Here is a 19,605-nt window from a genome sequence, read left to right as displayed (position 1 = left end):
GGAGAGACATATTAGTCATGTCTGGAGAAGTGTTGTAACGGATATCAAATTGGTCATCTTGAGACACACCCTTACTCTCAAATGAAAAAACACACAGAGACACAGGAAAGTCAGAAAATAACCATCCACTGCCAAATGCAGATTTGTTTTAATATCATAGAAAAGTATAAAATTACGAAAGAATTGTAAGAATTGATGATTTTCTCATAGCTCGACATAAGGAGTGAGGAGAGAGGACATCCCAGGAGTTTCCATCAGCTTTCTGAAACTGTAGACACCCACACACACATTATTATTATTCTTGTAAAACATTGTAGTATCATTACAATAAGGCTTAAAACTGGCTTACTCTAACGTCACAATGAACTCTGTATTTGAAAAATGATGAACATATTCTCATTTAGATTTACAAGCACACCATTTTGATTTGTTTTGTTGGTATTTTGGCTATAAGATCAGTACCTGTGCATCGGAGTAGACTCCACCGTTTCTGCAGCCTTTGTCTTTGCTTTTCCATCGCCTGAAAATCTTCAGGTTTGGGGGGCCCCAGGGCACCAAGAGCAGGGGCAGGGGCCCCAGAGAGGGCAGCGGCTGTAACCTCCACCAGATCTTTGTCATACCCCTAAAGACATGCAGAAATTATGATTTACTGCTAAAGTACTAGAAGCAAATACAGTGGCAAGAAAAGTATGTGAACCCTTTGGAAATACCTAGATTTATGTTTAAATTTGTCTTAAAATCTGGTTTGATCTTCATCTTAGTTACAATAATGAACAAACACAATCTGTTTTAACTAATAACACACAAATTACTGTATTGTTCTTGTACATATTGAATACATAATTCAAACATTCACAGTGTGGGCTGGAAAAAGTTTAACCCCTAGGGTAATGACGTCAACAAAAGCTAACTGGAGTCAGGAGTTGGCAAACCTGGCATCCAATTAATTAACGAGATTGGAGGTGTGGGTTAGAGCAACTATGACTTATAAAATGCTCTAAAACATTTCTAATTTGCTATTCAAAAGAAGCATTTGCTGACGTGGACCATGCCTCACAAATAAAGAGATCTCAGAAGACTTACAATCAAGAATTGTTGCTTTGCATAAAGCTGGAAAGGATTTTAACGTTATCTCGAAGAACTTATATATTCATCTGTCTACAAATTAGACAAATTGTCTATAAATGGAGACGATTTAGTACTGTGGATACTCTCACTAGAAGTGGCCGACCAGCCAAGATGACTCAAAGGTCACACCGCAGAATGCTCAATGAGATAAAAACCCTAGAGTGACAGATAAAGACTTGAAGGAATATTTGGAACTGGTTAACATCTCTGTTCATGAGTCTACTATACAGAAAACATTAAACAGGCATGATGTCCATGGCAGGACATCATGAAGGAAGCTGCTGCTTTCCAACAAAGTCATTGCTGCGCACCTGACGTTTGCTAAAGACCTCCTTGACACTCCATAACGCTTCTGGGAAAATGTTTTGTGGACTGATGAAACTAAGATGGTGTAAAAAGGCCACCGCATACCAACATGAAAACATCATCTCAACAATGAAGTACGGTGGAGGGAGCATCTTGATTTGGGGCTGCTTTGCTGCTTTGGGTCATGGACTGCTTGCCATGATCAAGGGATAAATGAATTCCCAAGATTATTAAGATATCCTACAGGATAATGTCAGGGTGGCTGTGTGCCATCTGAAGCAAAGTAAAGAAAATCCACCTTTTGGAGTGGCCCAGTCAGAGCCCAGACCTTAACCCGATAGAGATGCTATGGAATGACCTCAAGAGAGCCATTTACACCAGACATCCTAAGAATATGATTAAGCTGAAGCAGTTCTGTAAGAATAAATGGTCCAAAATTTCTTCTGAACGTTGATCAGGTCTAATCCGCAGCTACTGGAAATGCTTGGTTGAGGTTACTGCTGCCTAAGGAGGATCGACCAGTTATTAAATTCAAGGGTTCACTTACTTTTTCCACAGCACTGTGAATGTTTAATGGGATGTGTTCAATAAAGACATGAAAGATTATAATTGTTTGTGTTGTTAACTTAAGCACATCGTGTTTGTCTATACTTGTGACTTTGATGAAGTTGAGATCACATTTAATGAGCAATTAATGCAGAAAACCAGCTAATTCTAAAGGGTTCACATACTTTTTCTTGCCACTGTAGATGCTAAGTATACAAAAGTGACACATATTACAGAAGTCTCAGTGCATCACTGTAACCCAGATGTTTGCTTTTGATAAGAAAAGGTAGAACAAGTCAAAATAAAGTTTTGTGGTGATCTACATTATGTCACAAATGCTGTTGATTGAGCTTTACTTGTATTGAACCAAGAATTTTTTATTTAAAACCTATTTGAAAGAACAATTTGAAAGAAACCAGACCACAAAAAATGCTTTGGGCCAATTTCAGGTTCAGAGTCTGACCTGCAGTAAGGCAAGCGTTCGCCCCTGTGCCAGGCCTTGAAGCAGACTGATCAGGTGACCCCAGACTGGTGGCAAAAGAGTTTTCCATTTGCCCTCCTCAACAACCCCCAGCACCAGGTACGGGTTAAACTCATAAGCCAGGGGCAGAAGCAGACCCAACACTGCCTGCATGAAACCTTCTGTGAAACTTTCCCCCTAGCGAGAAACGAGAAGTGAAAGTGACTTTATGGTAACAGATTTTTTTTTTTTATATAAATGTTGCTCAATATCAGGTGTGATAACGCACTTTTCTTAGACACAATGGCACGTGGTTGATAGACTTCTCTTCTTCCGCTTCTTCACTGCATATTTGCACGAGTAATGCCGTCCTAGAGAGAAATAATGAAACTGAAAATCTAAAAACATCTGATAGATTTATGCTGCTATTTAAGGCGGAAACACATCATCACAGTCTTTGAAAAAGGTCAATTGGTAAACAGGCCATAAAAAAGATATTCAATAACTCTGCTCACCCATCACTGGTGTTGACTGGCAATTTTCCATCTCCAATAAAAACAATCAGCACCCTTCATTAAAATCACAAGCACTCCATTCAGTATCACATACTTGCAAGCAATTATGAATCTTCTCAAGGTCATTTTTAAAAGTAACTCTGGCATGACTACAAGTGTTGTACCGTTTAGTAAGGCTGGTGAGTGCATGTTCAACAGAACATTGTACGGACACATTCAAGTCGGGCACCAGAACGCAGCCATTACACACCTGAAAATGTGTTACAAGTCCAATGTTAACTAATACTGCACATACAAAAACAACTGATTAACCTGTTGTTGTTTGCTCACCTCTTTATTCTTCATTTGGTCAAGAACTGAAATTATATTTCCAAGGGGCTGGAGCATCTTTTGGTCCACTACGTCTTGGCAAAGCTTATCTCTGGGAATGGAAAAAAGGAATTTGAAAAGGCTGTAATTAGGGCCAGGCGATATTTAGAACATTCACAAAATGACTTTGCTTGTTATTTAAAAGAAAGCGATATCATGAATATCGCAATGATTTGAAAGTTATGCTTTTTATTTATATATCTATATATTTTTTAATTGTTTATATATATATATATTTTACACATATATTTTATTCATTATTCACAATTAAGTAACAATGAACATCGCAATGATTTGAAATGACTTTTGTTTTTACATTTATTTGAATTTATATATTTAATATTTTTATATATTATTTTTATTCTTAAATATTTTTTGTATTTATATTTATTTTATTTTTTATGGTATTTATTGTTTATTATTATATCTTATTATTCACAATTTTTGTAATGACTTTGCTGGCAAAATCATGAATATCGCAATGATTTAAAAGTGCCTTATTTGTATTCATTTTTATTTAATTTATATTATTGTTATTTATTAATTAATATAAAATGTTATTCATTATTCACAATATAAAATTAGGCTGCATCATGAATATCATAATGATTTGAAATGGCTTTTATTGTTATATTTATTAAATTTATATATTTTATTCATTTAAATATTTTTATTCTTAAATATGCATTTTGTATTTGTATTTATTTTATAGATTATATGTTATTGTTTATTATGATATTTTATTTATTATTCACAATATTTGAAATGACTTTGCTGGCAATCTAAATTTAAGCAACATCATGAATATTGCAATGATTTGAAAGTGATTTTTATTTTTTTTATATTTTATTTATTAACTATTATAACATTTTATTCTTTATTCACAATAAAAAATATAAAATTAGGCTACATCATGAATATTTCAATGATTTGAAAGCTCTTTTTATTTATTAGTAATATTTATTTTTAATTATATATATAATTTATTTTTATATTATTAAATATTTACTTTTATTTCATTTTATTTATATGATATTTACTGTTTATTATTATATTTTATTTATTATTCACAATATATTTGCAATTATTTTGCTGGCAATATGAAATTAAGCAACATAATGAATGCTGCAATTATTTGAAATAGTTTTTTTTTTTTTATTATTCACATTTATTATATATATATATATACACACACACACACACACACACACACACACTACTGGTCAAAAGTTTGGAAACACTTACTAATTCTTTATTATAATTTTTATTTATTATTTTAGAATAATAGTAAAGTCATCAAAACTATGGAATAACATCAATGGAACTATGGGAATTATGTTGTGACTAAACAAAATCCAAAATAAATCAAAACTGTGTTATATTTTAGCATCTTCAAAGTAGTCACCCTTTTGCCTAGAATTTGCAGACATGTACTCTTGACATTTTCTCAACCAACTTCTTGAGGTATCACCCTGGGATGCTTTTTAAACAGTACTGAAGGAGTTCCCATCTATGTTGGGCACTTATTGGCTGCTTTTCTTTATTATTTGGTCCAAGTCATCAATTTAAAAAAATTTTTTTTATTAAATTTTAGTTTTATAATGAAATAAATTAATATGGTGGCACAATTATATTTTTGTCTATAAAACTAATTTCAAACATTTAAGCATACGCCTTCAGATCAAAAGATTTTTAAGATCATGAGAAACATTTCAGTCAAGTGTTTCAAAATGTTTGACCGGTAGTGTACACACAGTTGAAGTCAGAAATGTACATACACCTTAGCCAAATACATTTAAACTCAGTTTTTCACAATTCCTGACATTTAATCATAGAAAACATTCCCTGTCTTAGGTCAGTTAGGATCACTACTTTATTTTAAGAATGTGAAATATCAGAATAATAGTAGAGAGAATGATTTATTTCAACACATTCTCAGTGGGTCAGAAGTTTACATATCCCTAGTGTCGCAGACATTTCATACTTCAGCTTTAAGCAGGAAAAATGGCGTTGGAGTTGGCAAGTTTAAGTTGGTATCTTGCATCCTTACGTTCCTTTAGTGAAAAACAGTGTGGAAAAGCTTGCCTTTATCATTCTAACTAGATTGTTACCAGTATTCTTCTTCTTGCGTTATAAATTTTCAAATGAACAAAGGCTGTTTGGTTGGAATGACTGTTCCTCCAATTGAAAAAATATAGAGATATATTTTGGATACTGTCAGGGGTAAAAAATATCAAGATTTTAAGCAATTCATCACAGCCCGTAGTTGCAATGTGGCCTTTATCCTTTTTTCTGATGTTTTCTAGTATTAGACATCTATCTGACACCCTTTTACCAACCTGATCTTTTGTGCTACTTCAGGAGCACTTTTGGAGATTTCCCCCAAACTCTTGCAGCCCTCTGGCAGTGCGACCTCCACACCAGAAGGGGGAGCTACAACTGTGCGCAGAGCAGGTGATGATCTTGGTAAGGGTTCAGGCCACACAATATCCTCCATCTTCTTCTTGGTTTGAGTCTCCGGTGAAGGTTTTGCATCTTTCGTTCCGCCGTTCTTCTCTTCCAGTTTGCGATGTTTAATGCTCGTGTCTGAATTAGTGCCTTCAAGAACAGGATGACAAAAGACCCCAACATTTTTAATTCTATTATCATTTACTCACCCTCATGTTTTTAAAATCCCATATGACTTTCTTCCCTCTGTGTAACACAAATGGAGATTGTTAGGCAGAATGTTTAGTACCAGTCACATTCTGCCTAACATCTCCATTTGTGTTCCACAGATAAAAGTACGTCATATGAATTAGGAACAACATGAGGGTGTTAAACCATGTCAGAATTTTAATTTAGTTTTAAGTAAATAAATAAATCAAGTAACTAAACATGTTTTAGTTGCCATGTGTAATCCACTCAATACTGCAAAGTTAGAAAACTTTTATTTCACCAACCTTTGTAAAACAATCTTTTTAAAGAAAAGGGAAAAAAGCAATTACATTTAAGTAAAACTGAGTAACAAACATTTACCTAAGTGTTTAAAACAGCTCCAGTACGGTGAATGAGCTGTACGAACATTCGCAATAGAATCCAGTGCACTGCGAAAGACCACACAACGTATGATTTTCAAATACTTTTTTGCTTCAAATCAAAGTTTGTAATGTTGTGATTCACCTCAGAGCTGGTTGGTTTGATTCATGACTTAGAACTCTTAAATGAAGGGTTTTATGGAATCTCTATGGAAAAATTAATAGGAAAAACACTTCTGAGAAAGTGTTTAGGGGCACTGTTGGACTCAACTCACCTATCACAAGGGGCACTGAGTTCTGACAGACGAGGGGCCGGATCTCCAAGAAGGGTCTGGACGGTCTGGCAAACCGATTGGGCCAAAGATTTGAGGTTGTACCCTCCCTTAAGGATTGAAACAGACCAGGAGAAACAGGATAACAAATTATGCAATATGCAAATGAATACAACAAGAGTGGAACTGAAAATTATGTCAACTGACCTCAAGGACGACACACATTTTGCCAGCAGCCAGAGGCATCAGGAGTTGGGTGAGGTGGGCAAAGATCTCAGGGGTGGCACACATTTCACCCTAAAACAGAACAACTGCTTAAAAGGATATTTCTAATTTAAATAAACCCTTACGACTTTATTTTTCCGTGGAACACAAAAGAGATGTGCTCTTACCTCTGGGTCACCGATGGCTGAATCAAAACCGGCACACACCAGAACCAGCTCTGGATTAAACTGAAAAGCAAAATGGTTTATCAGCTTGAACAAACAGGCACAGAAATCCTCTGACTGCTCAGGAGAACAAACACTCACCTCGTATGCGACAGGCAAAAGAACGTGGAAGAAGGCAGAGAGGTAGTCACTGTTCGTCATCCCCACCTGCAGGAAACAGGACACACTATATCAGCATGCATGTACAAAAACACAAGCCATGTGACTCACATGCTAACAAAACATATAAATGACAGATAATAAGGATTTTGGACTAATGGGATTTCACTGCAGTTGACGCCACAAAATTAAAACAAAGTGACCGACAAAATGTCATGTTGCTCATCACTTTATTAATCCTGCCTGATTAAAATATGGTGTTAGAACAAAATACTTTTTCTTAACCCATCTTAAAGGGATAGTTCACCCAAAAATGAAAATTCTCGCATTATTTCTCCTCCCTGCCCAGTAGGTGGCGATATGTAAGAAGAATGTGAATTGACAAAAACAAGAAAAGAAGAATGTGGAAGTGAAAGTGGAGATTAGAGTAAAAAAGGACTTAAATATTGATTTGTTTCTCATCCAAATTTAGGGCTGTCATGAATATGAAATTTGACTGACGATTAATTGTCAAACAAATAATTGCGATTATGATGATTAATTGTGTAATTAGGGCTTGAATGATAAATTGTCATGTAAATTGTCATATTTCTAAAGGTGCATGTGTGTTTCATACACCTCAAGAAGTCATTTTTACATATTTAACTTCAAATATATAAATCAAATAATAAAATATGGATTTATGATTTCCTTTTAAGGCTTTAAAACTATACGATAACATGAAAAATAATGTTTTATATATAAAAATATTTCAAAATACTTCAAATATGTCTCTCTTTTTGGTCAACATTAGTTTTGGTCAATTTATTTTACATTTACACTGTTGTTTTTGGAACTCATTTAAAAAAATATATATTTGATTTTTTGTTAAAAAAAATAATAATATAAAATATATATTTGTATTATATTTATATTATCTAATATTATTATATATTATATTATGCAATAGTAAAATATTTCTGTCCTAATTTCTTCACTTTCATACATTATTTTAATGCTCATAAGCCCTTATTTCTCATGAAGCAAAACCTTATTTTGTTTCATCATTTTATCCCTCCACAGAAATAAGTGCATGTCTCATCCTCTGGGTCATTGCATTAGCTATTTTACGATCATTTAAAGTGAAGCCGGAGTGCTTTGCATTCACTATCAAAGTTTATATTTGTTTGTTTATATTTTTGCAGGAGTTCGGTGCGAGCCTCTGGTGACGGCACGTGCATCAGAGCACTTGAGAAGCTCTTCACGTGCTCTTCCAGACAGCAGCTGCTCTGATTGACGTGGTGTCCGCGTCCGCGGTGCAGCTCAGTGACACTTGGAGTTCAACTGAATGACACACAAACACGGCACGGTGGCTCAGTGGTTAGCATTGTCGCCTCACAGCAAGAATGTCCTGGGTTCGAGTCCAAGCTCAACTGGGTTGTTCTCCCCATGTTTGCATGCGTTTCCTCCTAGTGCTCTGGTTTCCCCCACAAGCCCAAAAACATGCAGGTTAAGTGAATTGGAGACTCTAAATTGCCCCGTAGGTGTGAGTGAGAGTGCCCCAGACACTGGGGGTTGTGTCAGGAAGGTCATCTGGCGTAAAACCTGTCCCAAGACAAATATGCAGATCATGAATGGTCTGCTGTGGCGACCCCTAATGGGAGCAGCCGAAAGAAGAAGATGATACGCTTAAAATTCCCTTATTTAGGCATTATAATGTGATTGGAATTTTAAGTGCACAATAATCGCAGTTATCTTAACCGTGGCTAGATCAAAAAAACACGATCAGACGATTATATAATAATAATGACAGGCCTACCCAGACTTATCATATCACTTCTGAAGACATGGATTTAACCACTGGAGTCGTATGGATTACTTTTATGCTACTTTTGGACCTTCAAAGTTCTAGCCACCATTCACTTGCATTGTATGGACCAAAAGAGATGAAATATTCTTCTAAAAATATTTGTTTGTGTTCAGCAGATGAAAGAAAGTCATACACATCTGGGATGGCATGAGGTTGAGTAAATAATGAAAAAATAATTTTTGGGTGAACTATTCCTTTAATGTGGATAAAAAACTATAATTAAGCAACATGGGCTCAACCAATGGTGTGATTTATGGGCGGGGCTATCTATTTGTCCAACCAATAGAAAATGAGGGGAAGAGTTTGGGAAACCTGTTTGGAAACTTGTCATATTTCTGTTTGTTGATGGTGTGTGTTTTGAAATGTGTTTTCATTTGCCTTGTTCCAGGGGAGGTTAATGTTGAAGCCGGATCCTTTGCCTTTCCCGATACTGGTGTAGTCTGACTCTGGGAGATTGGGCCAAAAGGTCTGATGCTCATATCGATGCCAAGAAAAATAAAGCACACTAAGAAAAAAAAAAGAGAGTCATGTAAATGATATAACAGTATTATCATATTGTACTGTCCATCAGAAGAAAAGACAGTCTAACCTTGGGTCTTCCTCAAAGCAGTACTGGACACCCTGTCCATGGTGGATATCCCAGTCCACAATCAAAATCCTGGAAAGAACCCAGAAGATCAGAATTTATGTAGAGTAAACCAAATCTTATGGGACCCCATTTAGATTAGGTGTCTTTAACTACTATGTACTTAAGCATTTTATAAAATGTACCTATTATGTACACGTTTTGTTGCATCGTACTTACATTTAAAGTACCTGCATTTATTTACATCTGTAGTTACACTTTTAATCTTATGCCTAACCCTAAATCTAACCCTAACCCTTAACCTACTCGTACCTCAATCTCAGTAGCAGCAAATGTGAATTTTGTGAGAATTTTGCAGAACAAAATGTAGTTATACTGTAAGTACATTGTATTGTATGTATTTTTATGTTAGTACACAGTAGCTAAATACATCTAATATAAAGTGGGGCCGTCTTGTGCAACAAAACCTTTTTATTACAAGTGCAAATTTGGATCTGTTTCACAACTGTGCAGAACATCAACACCTGTTTACGCTGTAGTTTTTCTGAGCATAAAGTGCTGCAATGGCCACGTTATTGAACACGCAGAAACCGTTTGCAGCAGAACGCTGACTGTGGTGTCCGGGAGGCCTTGAAGAGAATAGAAGGAAATAAACAATAGTGAATTACTACAACTAAACAAAATGATGCATTCAAGTCATGTTGGAATTATCGTAATTAAGAGATGACCTGTCGGACCTGTTCACATGCTCAGAAATGACTTGTTTCTATGGCAACACTCAATTCACCAAATTGGATTCATGTGTGGCTTCGTTGGTAATGACAGCAAAATACTTAATCACTAGCACTGTTCATTAAATGCGTTAATTTTGTGTGATTAATTATATGAAAAATAATGCATTCAAAAAAATGTACGCAATTAATCATGCCCCTGACCTGTACATAAATTGCTTTATAAGGAATGTTTCAACTATCTGGGCAATACAAGCTTGATGTGCCCCCTTGAAGCAGTAGGGGGCAGTCAGCGCGACTCCAGTTGTGCAGGTAACAAAGCCTTGTTAAACCAACGAGCAGGCAGCTCAGCGTTCCACAGACACGCTTCTGCGCTCAAAGACAGCTGAAAACACGATACTCATTTTTCAATGTTTTAAACAATGTTTAATTTGGAACATCGTCCTTAAAACACAACACTTCTGACTATAGGCACTGGAAAATTATTAGACACGACACAACCTAAGTGAGACACTCCAAAAGCATCCATCTGATGCACAAATAAATAGACCAACAATTAACCCGTAATCACTGTTCAGGTCATTTAAATAAAAATTATTTCCTTAATTTGAGCAGATCAAAGTTTTAGTCTGACCCCACTGTGAGAAAGTTTATGCTTAGGTGTGGGAGATGCACACCATGGTCTGGTTTGACTGTAAGCATATTGTGGAATCTCTGCAAAATCTCACTCAACACAAGTGGTTTAAAAAAATTATACAACTTTACAAATAATTTACTTTTATAATGTGTAAAAATACATAATGCATTTATAAAGCATAACTTGTGATAATATCTGGAAATTACATTTGTTACAACATTGGCTTATAGAGATCAGCCAATGCATGGAGCACTGAAGCCATCTACTGGCTATAGTTGTCATTTCATGTAATTGTTATTTTTATTCCAGCAGATGTCACCAGAGACCCCAATGCATGACATATTTTGATGTTTTGACCATCTTTAAATGTACTGAAATTAAGATTTTTTTTACTGAAGTGAAGATAACTTAAAATGTGCTTATTTGCTATATTTGAACATGGAGTATTTTAGAGGTAAATAAGGTAAAAAATAAAATAAAATAAAAAACATAAAATCCCAAAAGCAATGCATAACTGCGGTGTTTTTACTTTAGTGAAGATAGCGTTATTACATTTCTTTAAAAAATAAATTTGGGGGATCCACATTTGATGATTCGAGTCAAATCTATTAATGGAACTATTGATAAGTGTACAAGTGTTAAACAAATAATATAAATAAAAAAATACTTTTAAAGAGACTTTTTGTATGCTGTAGGTATTTGATGTAATGTATTTGAATTGTCTGAATTATAATATTTATTATTATAATATATTATAATATTATTAAATTACTATACTCTAAATTAAAAAGTTTTCAGTGGCGTTTTGCAGTAAATTTTGATATGCGATTAATTGCAATTAATTTGATTTAATTAATCAGCACATCCTGTATTTAATTTGATTTAAAATCTTAATCAGTTGGCAGCACTATTAATCACTTTATTTATTCACCTCTGTCAAAATATCACAGAACATATAACAGTCATTTACAAGTTTAACAAAGACAAGTGAGAAATTAAGTTAATTCTGACATCACATAAACACAGCAAATGCTCTTTTTAAACACGTCAGTTTGCGGATTTCCAAAATGTAGGATGTCAGCAGATCAGAATCAGAATCAGCTTTATTGCCAAGTATGCTTACACATACAAGGAATTTGTCTTGGTGACAGGAGCTTCCAGTGTACAACAATACAAAAACAATACAAAAACAGCAGCAAGACATAGATAATAATAAAAAATAAAAAATAAATCTAATTATACACATATGTACAGACACACACATACATACATACACACATACATATGGGTAGTGCAAATCTAATACAATCTGTTATGTACAGTGCAAATGTTTTTTTTTTAATTTATTTATTTATTTATTTTTTCAGAGGAATTAAAAGGCAGAAGAGGTTGGATGTGTTGGATAAATATAAAAAAAGACTAAACTGTGTATTGCACATAGTTATTGCTCAATGGGGCAGTTTTAACTGTTCATGAGATGGATAGCCTGAGGGAAAAACTGTTCCTGTGCCTGACGGTTCTGGTGCTCAGAGCTCTGAAGCGTCGGCCAGAAGGCAACAGTTTGAACAGTTGATTTTCCAGACTTTTTCCTCACTCTGGAAGTGTATAGTTCTTGAAGGGGGGGCAGGGGGCAACCAATAATCCTCTCAGCAGTCCAAACTGTACTTTGTAGTCTTCTGATGTCTGATTTCGTAGCTGAACCAAACCAGACAGTTATTGAAGTGCAGAGGACAGACTCAATGACTGTTGAGTAGAACTGTATCAGCAGCGCCTGTGGCAGGTTGAATTTCCTCAGCTGGTGAAGGAAGTACAACCTCTGCTGGGCCTTTTTTCACAATGGAGTCAATGTGGGTCTCCCACTTCAGGTCCTGTGAGATGGTAGTGCCCAGGAACCTGAATGACTCCACTGCTGCCACAGTGCTGTTTAGAATGGTGAGGGGGGTCAGTGTTGGGGTGTTTCTCCTAAAGTCCACAATGATCTCCACCGTTTTGAGCGTGTTCAGCTCAAAGTTGTTTTGACTGCATCCATGGGGGGCACCAGTGCTGATTGTACAGGTGCTAGAAGTGAATTTCCCCTGTCTCACATGCTGCTGCCTGTCCATCAGGAAGCTGGTAATCCACTGACAGATAGATGTGGGAACAGAGAGTTGGTGTAATTTATTCTGGAGTATAGCTGGGATGATGGTGTTGAAAGCTGAACTGAAGTCCACAAAAAGGATCCTTGCATATGTCCCTGGTCTGTCCAGATGTTGCAGGATATGATGCAATCCTATGTTGACTGCATCATCCACAGACCTGTTTGCTCGATAAGCAAATTGAAGGGGATCTAGAAGAAGTCCAGTGATGTTCTTCAGGTGGGCCAACACCAGTCTTTCAAATGATTTCATGACCACAGACGTCAGGGCGACAGGTCTGTAGTCATTAAGTCCTGTGATTTTTGGTTTCTTTGGGACAGGAATAATGATTGAGCATTTGAAGCAGCATGGGACTTCACACTGCTCCAGTGATCTATTGAAGATCTGTGTGAAGATGGGGGCCAGATGGTTAGCACAGACTTTCAGACAGGCAGGTGAGACACCGTCTGGGCCTGAAGATTTCCTCATCTTTTGTTTCCGAAAGACACGGCTCACATCATCTTCACAGATCTTAAGTGCAGGTTGAGTAGCAGGAGGGGGGAGGAGGGGGGTTGCAGGAGGTGTTGGTGTTTGTGTGAAGTGAAGGTCAGAGTGGGTCTGGGGTGTAAGATTGGGCCTTTCAAATCTGCAGTAGAACACGTTCAGGTCGTCAGTCAGTTGTTGGTTCCCTACAGGGTTGGGGGTAGGAGTCCTATAATTTGTGAGTTGTTTCATACCACTCCACACTGATGCAGGGTCGTTAGCTGAAAACTTGTTTTTCAGCTTATCAGAGTATCTTCTTTTAGTCACTCTGATTTCCCTGTTCAGTGTGTTCCTGGCCTGACTGTACAAGACTTTATCCCCACTCCTGTAAGCATCTTCTTTGGCCTGACGAAGCTGCTTGAGCTCTGCTGTAAACCACGGTTTGTCGTTGTTGAACTTTAAATAAGTCCTAGTAGGAACGCACATATCCTCACAGAAACTGATATATGATGTCACAGTATCTGTGAGCTTGTCCATGTCTGTGGCTGCAGCCTCAAAAACACTCCAATCCGTGCAATCGAAGCAGGCTTGTAGGTCCCGCTCTGCTTCATTGGTCCATCTCTTTACAGTCCTTTCTACTGGCTTGGTTGATTTTAATTTCTGCCTGTAGGTTGGAAGATGATGAACCAGACACTGATCAGAGAGTCCCAAAGCTGCTCTAGGGACAGAGCGATATGCATCCTTTATTGTTGTGTAGCAATGATCCAGTATGTTCCTGTCTCTGGTGGGGCATGTGATGTGCTGTTTGTATTTGGGCAGTTCACGTGTGAGATTTGCTATGTTAAAATCCCCAAGAATAATAATAACTGAGTCCGGGTATTGTTGTTCTGTGTCTGTGATTTGATCAGTCAGCTGTTGCAGCGCTGTGTTCACACACGCGTTTGGCGCGATATACACACTCACCAGAATAAACGAGGAAAACTCCCGCGGCGAGTAGAAAGGCTTACAGTTAATAAAGAGCGCTTCCAAATTAGGACAGCACATCCTCTTTAACGTTGTTACATCTGTACACCAACTTTCATTGATATAAAAGCATGTTCCACCGCCTCTCGTTTTCCCCGTTAACTCCGTGATGCGATCCGCTCTGAACAGCGGAAAGCCCGGCAGATGTAACGTGCTGTCCAGAATGGCTTCACTCAGCCAGGTTTCTGTGAAGCACAAGGCAGCAGAGGTTGAAAAGTCCTTGTTTGTGCAGGTGAGGAGATGTTGATCGTCCGTTTTGTTAGAAAGAAAGCGAAGATTCGCTAAGTGAATACTCGGCAGCGTTGTTCAAAAGCCCCGCCGACGGAGTTTGACCAGCGCACCGGCTCGTCTTTCTCGCCTGCGTCTCCTGAACAACAAAGCTGCGCCTCCAACTAAAATGTCTAGCAAAATGTCTGAATATTCAAAAACCGGGAAAAGATTGTCTGGTACATGCTGTCGAATGTTCAGCAGTTCGTCTCTGTTAAAACTGATTGGAAAAAGATTACTAAACACAAGACAAACAAAAACAACAAAAGAACTGAGGAGCTCCACACCGAGGCAGCCATCCGCGGCACCATCGTGATGATTGTAGATTCATTCATATTTATGAGGATTGGTCTGTGAAATGCTTAGGGTTAGGTTTAGGGGTTGGGTTAGGTTTGGGTTAGCGCTTTCCTGATCAGGGCTTGACATTAAGGATTGTCATGTGCTTGTCCTTCGGACAAGTAAATTGGTCATCCACTTGTCTGAGTAAAAAAGTTACTTGTCCGGAGAGAAATAAAGGAAATGTGTTCAACTATAATTTTTTCAGAAGCAATATTCTCATCAATATTCTTATTCGCTCACTTGTTTCCCAGCAAAATGTGACACAATCATGTACCAACTTACATTTACATTGTTGTTCTTGGAAAATCAAATATTTAAAAAGGTCATTAAATGATAGTTCACCCAGAAATTACAATTCTGTCACGATTACTCAACCTCGTGTTGTTTCAATCCCACAGAAGAAAGAAATTAAAATGAATAATAAAAGGCAGAATGTTAGTCTCAGTGACTATTCACTTTCATTCATCTTTTCTTCCATTCAAAGTGAATGGAGACTGAGTCTAACATTCTGCCTAACATCTTTTGTGGTCCATGGATGAAAGAATGAATGTCATAAGGGTTTGCAATACATTAGGTGAGTATTTTATGACAGTATTTACATTTTTGGGTCAACTATCCCTTTAAGAGTTCAAGTCAATGCGCACCAGACTAAAGTTGACAAAATGCACAGAAAATCCTGAAAGAATGGACCTTGCTGCTAAATCAATTATGATGTTTATGACAAAAATAAAATTATATATATATATATATATATATATATATATATAAACACACACACACACACACACACACACACACACACATACACTGGCATAGAATTGGGGGAGACGTGGGCACACATCCCCCCCAATGCTGTGATGGCGGTGATTTGATTTATATTTCAATATCATGTCAAATCACCAAAATGATTTGATAACAATCTTAAATTTTAATGCTTTAGCTCGAACCAGTGCAAAAACCTGTATTTTTTTAGGATGGTACAGCAAATTGCCATGTAAGGACTGTCGTACCTAACCAGCGCCATGCCGTTTCTAACTTCTCTCTTCATGACGCTGTCCACCAGCTGCAATGTGGCCCCCACGGCTAACTGAGCACAATGATAGATGTTCTGCAGTCACATGACAGAAAAAAATCAACATTTAGTAGAATGTCTGAGTTGTTTGATATCATACAATGAAAGTAAATGGCGACTAGGTCTCCAAAAAGCTATATTCCAAGTATTCTGAAGCCATACAATAGCTTTGTATGTAGAACAGACTGAAATTTTATATCTTGCATTTTATATCTTTCACTGTATGGAAATGATTAACTTCGAAATTCTGCTATAAATAACTTTTTTATGTATTCCAAAGACGAAAGTCTCAACTTTTTAAACTTTTATATGTATCTACACCCAACAAGCCTGAAGGATCTGTAAAACTGGACTCACTTGGTGGAAATAGACGTCGTTGTACTTCTTTGAAAACTCCATCAGCTGTTCCTCAGTCATTTTTGGAGTTTGTTTCATGACCTCCAGATATTCCTCACTACATTGATCACAAAAATATTGAAGACATTAGAACTAAATGGAGTGATAATCCTGGAAATGACTCAATCAAAGGGATAGTGCACCCAAAAATGAAAATTCTGTCATCATTTAATCACCATCATGATGTTTCAAACCTATATTTTTTTCTTTCACACGTGCAACACAAAAAGCAGAATGTTTAGAACTGAAATCCTCATGGAAAAACTTTCAATGAAAAACAATGCAATGGTGATTGGTGTCGCCACCAACCTGTGTGCAAGTAAAATCTCCTGCTCGGTGGCCTGGCGGACTGGCACCTGTGTGCACCTCTGCACCGCGCCGGACGTCCTGAGCGCTTCATAAGACACGGTCAACCGCTCAGGCACCTCAATTTCACAAGTTGGACTGGACAAAATAAAAAGAATCTGATTGAGTATTTGACATGCTTGTGGGAGTTGATATTCAGCAAACATAAATCATAATTATTTATATTAGCAATGAAATTATTACTGGTTAAAAACCCTAATTAGTGTTATAATACAGCAATTTATCATTGACTTCTGTACAAACAGCAATAACAGAAATCAGCAATAAACTAATTTCTAAGGGGTTGCATTCACAGCTATAAACTTATTAGTTAAAATGATATCAATGATTTCTTGATATCAATAACTGAGTTACAACAAGCAACTGTGAATTACTAGGTTTTTGATTAGTGTCTATGTTAATTTCAAACAAATATTTCAGAAATAATTAAATTAAAATCCCTTAAGAAGTACTGTGGTACAGTAATGATATCAGCTACCAGTAATACCATGGTACTTTGATATAACAAGCTACTTCTTAAATATACCATAATGTTTACATACGTACTATCATGGTACATCATGTTTAAACCAAACATAATACTTTTTGGTGCTTTCTTTTTAACCCTTGTGCGTCAATTTAAAAAAGTTACTCAGAGGACAAAAATGTCCACGTCTAAAAACTGCCATAATAATATTATATATTAATTTGATTTTCCACTTTCAATGAGCTAATTTTTTTAACCATAACTACCAAATATTCATTCATTTTCAGGACTTTAACCCTTTAAATGCCAGTTTGTTTACATAATGCCACTACTGTTATTTACACATACACATCCACACAAATTTCTCAATACACATTTAAAAAACACACTCTGACATCCATACCAACACACCCACACAATTTTAGCTGCATCATTTATTCAACTGGCCTGCAGTGCTCTATAATACAGCAAACAGAAAATAGGGGAAAAGCATGTATTTGCTCCATAGGCTTAAACATGAGAAAAATGGCGCCATCTGGTGGGAAATATAAAAAATTTACATTTTGAAACCAGGGCTCCAGAATAAAAGCATATTATCATAGAATTCATGATTTTATGCTTTAATGGCACTGGGATCAAATATTGCAGTTTTAATGGGTTTCAATGGGGACATTTTTGTCCTGAAGGTCCTGAGTGGAACTATTTTGTGTACACAGTGTATTATAGATGTATTATAGGAACTGAGGTTGAAATATCAAAATTTCCCCCCAAAATGCACAGCTTTGGCAACATTTATGTCGTTGGCATTAACAAAAATGAAAAAGACAAAAATGTCACGAAGGTCGCACAAGGGTAGAAGACACTGAAAATGTCTTCAAAAGATATAACGGTAAAGTGATCGAAAGCTGAAAACGTAATTATTGATGCTAATACCAATTAACTTGTATATCTATAATGAATGACGAATGACTTGTGTATATCAAATAATTTATATATTACTAATTAAACGATAACTTACTCTTTCCAGAGGAGTTTATAACGGCTCATCTCCTCATCGAAGATCAGTGCGCATCCTGACGACATTTTAACACTTTACTTTCTGTCGCACTGATGGAATAAACTATTAATAACTGTAATTATAATGTCAATCTGTCTTCAGAATGCACATAAGCTTGTGTTTATGTTTGTTTCTTCGCGGAGAGAAGCTTCCGGCGCCCGCTCTTGGATTACTGCCATCTACCGGCTGATCGTGTGAATTACACATTCATCTTTTGTTTATGAGCGCCACCAACAGAGCTAGCAAGTGGAACAGCGATGCGAAATGACACTAAAAGTCTACATTATATTAACTCTTAAATGCATGGGTGTTTCAGCAAACATTATTACATACTTTGGTCTTTACAGACCTGGCACTCATATCTATCACAAATGGATCTTATAAAAAGTCCTATAGTGTCAAATCTTTCAAAATATTTTCAAGACAATTAGAAAATAATAGAACAAAATATATTTTTAAGTTTTATTTTTCAAAATCAAAGAAAAAATGCAACAAAACAGGAAAAATCTATAACAGGATTCATTACTTTCACACAAACAGTAATTGACTGTCGAACACATATTGAGCCACACATAATCTATAAAGTAGTATTTTCTCAGGTGCTTTTTGACTCTAAATAGCCACACAACTTACATAATTTCAGTAGTAAACCTGACTGACAATTGCCAAATCATACTGTTCATGTGTTAAACTTGCTATAGTTTACTTCCATGTTGTTTCTTCATCAAATTGCAATGTCAAATGTAAATCAAGTCAATCACTGAAACAACAGCGCCACCTTGAGTAAGAAATAGAGTGTATATTATGTACTCTGGCGGCTAAAATTTTGGAATAATGCACAGATTTTGCTCTTATGGAAAGAAATTGGTATTTTTATTCACCAAAGTGGCTTTCAACTGATCACAATGTATAGTCAGGACATTAATAATGTGAAAAATTACTATTACAATTTGAAAAATATATTCAGAACTTCTTAAACTACTTCAAAGAGTTCTCATCAAAAAATCCTCCACGTGCAGCAATGACAGCTTTGCAGATCCTTGACATTCTAGCTGTCA

The 19,605-nt window shown here is 36.3% G+C and overlaps 1 protein-coding gene across 1 annotated transcript; it reads right to left on the bottom strand.

Moving 5' to 3' along the window:
- Positions 1–110: 110 nt before the first annotated feature.
- hdac10 (histone deacetylase 10) lies at positions 111–18,706 on the bottom strand. The gene is made up of 20 exons (XM_051690289.1): positions 18,509–18,706; positions 16,968–17,102; positions 16,620–16,716; positions 16,201–16,298; positions 10,121–10,225; positions 9,600–9,668; positions 9,389–9,515; positions 7,144–7,209; positions 7,006–7,065; positions 6,821–6,910; positions 6,617–6,723; positions 6,343–6,410; positions 5,664–5,922; positions 3,286–3,376; positions 3,120–3,205; positions 2,956–3,009; positions 2,730–2,811; positions 2,444–2,638; positions 463–622; positions 111–268 (listed from the first exon to the last, which is right to left on the bottom strand). The coding sequence occupies exons 1-20, from the start codon at positions 18,571–18,573 to the stop codon at positions 255–257; spliced, it is 2,028 nt and encodes a 675-aa protein (XP_051546249.1). The 5' UTR covers positions 18,574–18,706; the 3' UTR covers positions 111–254.
- Positions 18,707–19,605: the final 899 nt, after the last annotated feature.

This window comes from Myxocyprinus asiaticus, chromosome 46 (assembly GCF_019703515.2).
Source record: "Myxocyprinus asiaticus isolate MX2 ecotype Aquarium Trade chromosome 46, UBuf_Myxa_2, whole genome shotgun sequence".
NCBI classification, from domain to species: domain Eukaryota; kingdom Metazoa; phylum Chordata; class Actinopteri; order Cypriniformes; family Catostomidae; genus Myxocyprinus; species Myxocyprinus asiaticus.
The sequence above is the reverse complement of the archived record's forward strand: the minus strand, read 5'-3'. Positions and strand labels throughout refer to the sequence as shown.